The sequence below is a fragment of the Mchenga conophoros genome, linkage group LG3 (assembly GCF_057382185.1).
Source record: "Mchenga conophoros isolate Kocher_MC1m ecotype Shallow Benthic linkage group LG3, M_conophoros_male_GT1.1, whole genome shotgun sequence".
NCBI lineage: Eukaryota > Metazoa > Chordata > Actinopteri > Cichliformes > Cichlidae > Mchenga > Mchenga conophoros.
This window is the reverse complement of record NC_140528.1, coordinates 10,436,404-10,444,471: the sequence shown is the minus strand read 5'-3', so window position 1 is coordinate 10,444,471 and position 8,068 is coordinate 10,436,404. Positions and strand designations below refer to the sequence as shown.

Below are 8,068 nucleotides of genomic sequence, written 5' to 3'. Positions count from 1 at the left end.
TTGTGTCCCAGCTGATCAGCAGGAGGAGGAGAGTCTGACGGAGCAGCAGAGGAACATTTTCAGCTACTTGGACTCAGCTCAGCCACTACAGAGGAAACAATGAGCTCAACACAGAAGGTGACAGACAGAGCAGGACCATATGACCAAAGATATTTATCACCATATACATTTGAACATTTGCCATAACGATGTAGCTGACGATAGAATTGACACCAGACAAAATACTTTACAGCTGCACAACTTTATTAAAAACCCATCAATGTATTTTCACTGAAACAAGCAGCTGTTGTTTATGTGCATTAAAGTTATATAAAAATGTAACCGTGCAAATGCAAATTCCTCGCTGACAGTTTAACCAAAAGGCGTTTCCAGTGGAAACTGGCCGACACATCCTGAGCATAACCATGTATAATATCCACTAAACTTCAGAAGAGGTTATACAGTCGTGGCCAAAAGGTTTGAGAATTGCATAAATATTGGAACCTGGAGAAGTTGCTGCTTAAGTTTTTATAATAGCATTTTGCCTGCACTCCAGAATGTTATGAGGAGTGATCAGATGAACTGCATCGTCCTTCTTTGCCATGAAAACGAACTTAATCCCCAAAAAGCCTTACCACTGCATTTCATTGCTGTCATCAAAGGACCTGCTGAGACCATTTCAGTGATCGTCTTCTTAACTCAGGTGAGAATGTTGGCGAGCACGAGGCTGGAGATCATCATGGCTGTATCCCGATTCAGGTTCTGCAGCTTTAAAGTCCTCAAGGGCCGCGTACTCAAAGACCGCTATCATCATCGTCCTTCTTTTTATAATACAGATTTGTACTTTATTTCAAATTGAACCTTTAAAGGGGCATTTCTGGACTTTTAAATACCAGTAATGTACTTTTAAGGGAACATTTAAAAAAAATGTTCCTATAGGTACAAAAATGTTCTTCTCTCGTACCTCTATTTCTGAGAGTGTATCATGTAACACTATAGATCAACTTAGCTCAGAATATATAAAGCATATAAACAGTTACAGCAATATGATGCAACAAACACAGCAGCTACTGATCCAAAACACTCAAAGCTTCATAGAACTGAAACCAACATTTATTTTTAGCTCCATCCTGCTGCTGATACAGACTTTAGGTTTCTGAACATTAAACTTGTTGCTGCCTTTCATAGTGTGTAACTTGAAGGCCCTGAGTACTTTCTCCCACACTGGAAACACTGGGATGATCACATTATTTGAACATTACCTAATAAGACTGATTCAGCACAGACAGTTATGTTAAACTTTCCTAGCAGTCCTTCACAAACAGGGAACAGTCTGTCTATTCTCTCCATCTGTCAGCTGCTGCTGGCTCTTCCTCCTCCTCTTCCTCACACACTGCTGAGTTTGTCCTGGTGGATCATCAGGGCTGCAAAGCCTCACAGATGATGTGCAGCAGTGGCTCCCTCAGTCTGTCCTCACTCTGGACACTTGCAGTCGTCACACATGGAAATCAAATGTGTGATAAGCTGCAGGATTCAAACACAAGTGTAACTTATAACCACACGTTCATACTTTAATTCCACAATCAGAGAGAAAGAAACAGAGAGAGAGTGCAGGACAGACAGACAGGTGACAGTCTCAGGTGTACACACTGCTACACAACAGCAGCAGAGAAGCAGGATTTAGTGTTTGTGTTATTACGAGTGTAAACAAGAAGAGTTCCAGATGGTGCAGTGGACACATGTGTGACTGCTGTGATTAAAGCATCTTTCTTTCAGCTTAACGAGTGAACCGTCAGCTCGTTCAAACACACGTTAAAGTGCGTTTGGCTCGACACCACCGAACAGAGGCAGCAATATAACACAGCTAACATTAACAGTGCAGTGAATCCTGCTTGTGCCGTGATGTTCAGGACTGCAAACCGAGCAGCATCACTGACTTTCAGCTTGTTGTGTTTGTGGATATATGACTGACTTTAATTATCCACAAAATCATCACATTCTCTGTCAGATTAAGGTCGACTATTGAACGGCGTATATTTTAAAGGCTTTAAAACCAAGTTAACGCTGAAAGTACAAACATCACTAATGTCACATAACTCTGCCGACAAGGCATAGCTATGGCTATGAAATGCTCTTTGTGTATCACTTCTTCATTATGAAAGATGTCATTAATGCACTAGTAATGTCTCATCTGGAGTATTGTTCAATCATTTGGTCAGCAGCTAATAAGACAGATCTTAACAGACTTCAGTTAGTCCAGAATAAGGCGTCCAGATTAGTGTGAAGATGTTCATACTATACTAATATTGATCAAATGCATAATAACCTTTCTTGGCTTCCTGTACAGGCTAAAATATTCTATGGCTTACTTGTAGTTCTAAAGAAAGCAATTCTGTTGAACACACCACATTTATTCTGCTCAGCTGCAGTATCCAGATGAAATACATCATCATATTACACAGTTTTCAACAAGCTGCAATTTAGTAAATGCTCGAGTTAAAAGTAACGTTTTGTAAAACTGTTACATTTAGAGCAACTTTTAAGTGGAATAAGTTGCCTTAAAAAATTAGAGAATTATTCAAAACTTCAATGAACACTTAAAAGCCGATTTACAGAGCTTTTAGTTGTTGTAAATATTGTAAGACATGATTTGTTTTTGAAATTTGTGTAATGTGCCTCAATGTTATTGATATTATTATTATTATTATTGATTGCTTATATTTTAACAATTGTGAAACCTCACTGTAGATGTAAGAGTGAAATTATGTGGATATCTTGAATCCACTTTATTGTGTAATATTTTATGTGAGTATTTGACGGAAGACGAGCAACATCTGTTGTGGAAGCTAACGGGGTTCCTTTAGAATAAACAAACATAGGATTTATTATCACTGAATAATTCTGTATAAATCTATACAAATTATAGAAATATGTAATAGGAAACAACAAAATAATCTAAATTATAAAATAATGTGTGTGTGTGTGTGTGTGTGTGTGTGTGTGTGTGTGTGTGTGTGTGTGTGTGTGTGTGTGTGTGTGTGTGTACAATCAGGAGGGATGGGCATGATTTTAGTGTTTGAACAGTCATGAATTATCTTTAACAGCAGGTTGGATGTAATGTGTTAGAACTACCAGCAGGTGGGGATAAGAGACCTTTAAGGTGTTTGGTGCCACGCTCCACCTTCAGGTTTAAAACTAGTGTTAATGGAGTTTGAAGGTTGAGTTTGTTCCACGACTGCATTTCACTCACTGCCTCTGTTTGTATCTCTGTCACTGCAGGACCAACATGGAGCCAGAAGTCAGCGCTCTCAGGAGGCCGACAAACCTCACAGAAGAAAGGGAGAGAAAAAACACACCTGTGACGAGTGTGGGAAGGGTTTTACTGTGAGGGCTAAACTAAAACGGCATCAGGTCATCCACACTGGAGAGAGACCGTTCAGCTGTGACTTGTGTGGAAAGTCTTTTTCCTTGAAGGGTTCCCTAAAAACACACCAACTCATCCACAGTGGAGTTAAAGCGTACAGCTGTGATCAGTGTGGCAGAGCTTTTACTCGCAGTAGCCACTTACAGAGGCATCTAGTTACCCACTCTGGAATTAAGCCATACAGCTGTGATCAGTGTGGCAGAGCTTTTACTCACAGTAGCAGCTTACAGAGTCATCTAGTTACCCACTCTGGAATTAAGCCATACAGCTGTGACGAGTGTGGGAAGGGTTTTACTGTGAGGGCTAAACTAAAACGGCATCAGGTCATCCACACTGGAGAGAGACCGTTCAGCTGTGACTTGTGTGGAAATTCTTTTTCCAGGAAGGGTTACCTAAAAAAACACCAACTCATCCACAGTGGAGTTAAAGCATACAGCTGTGATCAGTGTGGCAGAGCTTTTACTCAAAGTAGCCACTTACAGAGTCATCTAGTTACCCACTCTGGAATTAAGCCATACAGCTGTGATCAGTGTGGCAGAGCTTTTACTCACAGTAGCAGCTTACAGAGTCATCTAGTTACCCACTCTGGAATTAAGCCATACAGCTGTGATCAGTGTGGCAGAGCTTTTACTCACAGTAGCAGCTTACAGAAGCATCTAGTTACCCACTCTGGAATTAAGCCATACAGCTGTGACATCTGTGGAAAAACTTTCAGCCAGAGAGGGAGCCGAAATACACACCTACGCATTCACAACAGACATGATGTGTACTGCTGTGAACAGTGTGGCAAAGAGTTTATAACTCACACAGACTTACAACGACACATGTTTACCCACACTGAGGAGAGACCTTATCAATGTGACCTGTGTGAGAAGACTTTTAAATCTCCACGTCACCTGAGACAACACCAACAGATCCACACCAGAAAGAGACTCTACAAGTGCAGCTACTGTGAGGTATGTATTTATATTGTTATCTTGTCATTTTAGCCTGACTGTTTGGAACAACTCTGCTCATTAAACTGTGTTAGCATGTTAGCAATTCTACTGCATGGAAAAGCAGCTCTGAGTGATTATTCAGATTTTCCTTTCAGTTATGATTTTAGTATTACTGTAGTATTATGGTGGTAGTATTGTAGTTATTGCAGCCCAGTAAACTGAGTGTGTTAACTGAAACAGTCAAATGTAGTTGGACGTCTGCAGAGATGCTCTTTATTTCAGGCGACGTTCAGGATACAAATGTTGAAGGACTGACTTACACTGTCTTTGTGTCTTTGTTTAGAAGCAGAGCGACACAGATGGATCCAGTTCTCAACCCTGTCATCAATGTGGTGGTGGGAAAGACTTTCATTGTGACCTCTGTGGAAAAACTTTCAGTCGGCAAAAGACCCTAAAAGTACATCAACATAGACACACTGGAGACAAACTGAAATACTGCAAAGAATGTGGGAGAAGCTTCACCACACCAATAGATTTAAAACAACATGAACTGATTCACAGTGGGGTTAAAAAGCACCTCTGTGATCAGTGTGGGTCATCCTTCACCACTGAAAGTCAGCTTAAATCACACAAACGAGTCCACACAGGAGAGAAACCACACAAGTGCAGACACTGTGACAGAAGCTTCTCACAGTCAGGTCATCGTAACATTCATGAACGTACACACATGGAAGGAAACTACAGCTGTGACCAGTGTGACAAGAGCTTCAGGAATCTCAGTTCATACTCTGCACACAAACGATCCCACGTTACTAATAAACTGTTTCACTGTTACCAATGTGCCCAAACATTCACCTCATTGTCTGCTCTGTGCAAACATCAGCGCGATCACTCAGGGCTGAAATCACTCCCATCACTGGATCACAGTGAATCTGAAGACACAGAAAGATCCTCTGGTTTCTGTGTCAGACTCAAAAAGCTTGAGATCAGGCTCCACAGAGTTCAGATAGAATCATTTAAACTTGTGTTGAACTGAACTGGTTGCTGGGCTGAACTTCTACATAATACAGATCTACATGGGATCTTCTTTTCTGTTGTTTTACTGAGTCAGTTTTGTCCTTTTTTTCTCTGTCCTGGTTTTGCTCGTCTGTAAATGATTGAAACTCAGTCAAATAGTTCATTGTTCTCCAGCAAAACGTTTTGGAAACTCATGTTTAACCTTTAAAACTCTGACATGTTTTAGCACACAAGGCTTCATCGGGGAGTTCACTCATGATTGGACCATGAGAACAAAGGTTTTTAGTTCTTTCAAAGAGAGTCTTGGAGATGTTTGATGTTTCTGTTTTTTCTACATAAAGGAATAAACTATTTTTCTTGCTTCATGTAGTGTGGAAGTTTTTAATGTTTCTTCATCTGTTATGTTCTTGAATGTGTTCACGTGAAGATGGTATAAATAAACTGTTGTCAGAGATTTACAGTTATCAAACAGGTGAATAAACAACACTGAGACACTTGGAGACGGTTAACGTGCTGCACGGGTGAGGGCTCAGAGAGGACTCACACCGAGCTGCAGTAGTCGTTTATTATTTATAGCAGGGTGAAACAAGCATAGCAGTTTCCTCTAATTTTGCATATATGTGTGTGTGTGTGTCTAAGTTCGTATAAATGTCATAGGGTGAACTTCCTCTTTCTATAAACAGAGCGAGTAGTACATTTTGTTCTTTTCCTATTAAGAGTAAAATATGAACATATACTTTAATGCAACATAAAACTCATTAAAGCGTTTCTTCTTTAACATCCCCTCCTGATGTTAATATTTTTCACTTAATCATACTTTATTATCAGCCAACAATCACTTGATTATAACATTTTCAATTGTAGCATCATTCAGTATGTGTGTGTGTGTTTCTATACTAAATCTTCTTCATCCGGTTCATCTTCTAGTGGCAGTCCAACATAGGTAATTACTGTGGCCTGTACCATTTTGTCAATCATGGATCTTATGCATGGTAGGATACATGTAGAAAACAAGCACAATAATAGAAGCAGAACTCCTATCAGTACGAGTCCTTTTATCACGAGGGTCTTCCAGCTGCCACTCAGCAGCCAGGTCAGCCAGTCCTCATTGTTCGTGACAGTCTTGTTGCTGCGCATTACTCAGTTGTCGCAACTTGTCTAGGGCGGTGGTCATGGTCAAGGAGTGCACGTTGTCCGGGATATAGGTGCAACAAGTGGTGTTGAATAAGACACAGAGGCCCCCTCTCTCAGCGAGAATCATGTCCAGGGCGACCCTGTGTTGCATGACCACTATTCTGATCACGTCGATTTCCTCATTCTGAGCCTTATTTATCTTTGTTGAGCTGTTCAGGAAAAGTCCAAATCGGTAGTCAAGAGTCTCAATTCTTAACGTGTTTTTTCCAGTTCCGACCCATGGGAACAGTGAGTGCTGGACCTTCTGTCCGGTGGTCCACGACTTGAACTCCGCTGGTACATCACTGCCCCAGATTGGGTCATGGGGTTGCACGTCATCAGTGTTCCTCTTGCGTCGTGGTTGGTTCTGATGGAATACTCTGAAGGTGTGGTCTGACACTAAAATTGGGGCGCAGAGTCCGGTACAGGAAAAGCTCACAACTAAGACAAAACTGCTCCTGCAAGGAAAGCTCACTGTTATGCATGCAAGGTGATCAGCTCTAGGTGAGAAGACATTTAAATCTCACACTTGTTCTGCTGCATTTTTGAAGCTCAATTCCAGGAACAGATCGCAGGGTTCATTTTTATATACACTGCAACTGCCATGAGGACAGGGCCGTTTTTTTGTTGTTGTTTGTTTTTCCTTTTGCTCTGTGCAGCATTTTGGCAGCATTTTTAAATTTCTCTTTGTATTTTTTCTTTCTTTTACTAGTGAAGAGATGTAGCGTGAACAGTTATACAGTCTAAATATCCCATATGGGTCGTGTGAAATGGTGTTTTCAGTTTCATTCAGTTGAAGTAAAGAATGTTGAATATTTCTAAGTGTGCTGTTTTGAACCAACATGTCACAGTATGATCAGTGCTGTAATTTTTGACAGTCACTGTATCAATGTTATTTTTGCATCTCTTGAATAAAGGTTTTGACCTGCAAGTGCTAATTTCTTTAGTTATTGGGGTAAAATGGGTAATGTTAATAGGAAGGTGTTTGCCAATTCAGTAACCTAATTTAATGTTAATGGAAACTAACATTATCTCAAATTGTTTAGTTATAATTGTTGTTTAACTGAATCTTGATTTTTGATCTTGATTTGTTCTTTCCCAACATTTTTCAAAAGAAACAGTCTAATTTCTTTGCTGTGATTGATTCCAGAGAACACGGAAGAACTGACATTATTTAACTGTTGATTTATGTAGATTCAGTGGAGGAGTAATGTCAGTTTAATTCTTTACCTACTGTCAATGCAGTGAAATTAGACATTTTGTTTTGAAAGGTTACTGGTGGATGCCAGCAACCATCTTGGAAGAGAACAATATAATCTGTTATAAGGCCTCCATTTGGAAATTGTGTATTTGATACTAGAATATAATAGCAAAATGTAATTTGAAGATAACATGTAGTATTTAAGTGACCAAGTAGTATTGGGTAAAAGTTATTGAATGGTGTTGGGATAAAGTGAGAAAATTGTGAAGGATTAAAATATTCCAAGAGCTCAAATTACTTCATCAAAACATGTTTAAGTCACATTTTATCAACACA

General features: G+C 39.9%; 1 protein-coding gene across 1 annotated transcript; it reads left to right on the top strand.

The window, feature by feature from the left end:
* Positions 1-3,336: 3,336 nt before the first annotated feature.
* LOC146577227 (uncharacterized) lies at positions 3,337-6,563 on the top strand (the record flags this gene model as incomplete). The annotated part of the gene is made up of 4 exons (XM_085267638.1): positions 3,337-3,438; positions 3,526-4,359; positions 4,685-5,034; positions 6,503-6,563. Coding segments are annotated over 4 exons (1,347 nt in total), but the record flags the coding sequence as incomplete, so codon positions are not given.
* Between the last annotated feature and the right edge of the window lie 1,505 nt (positions 6,564-8,068).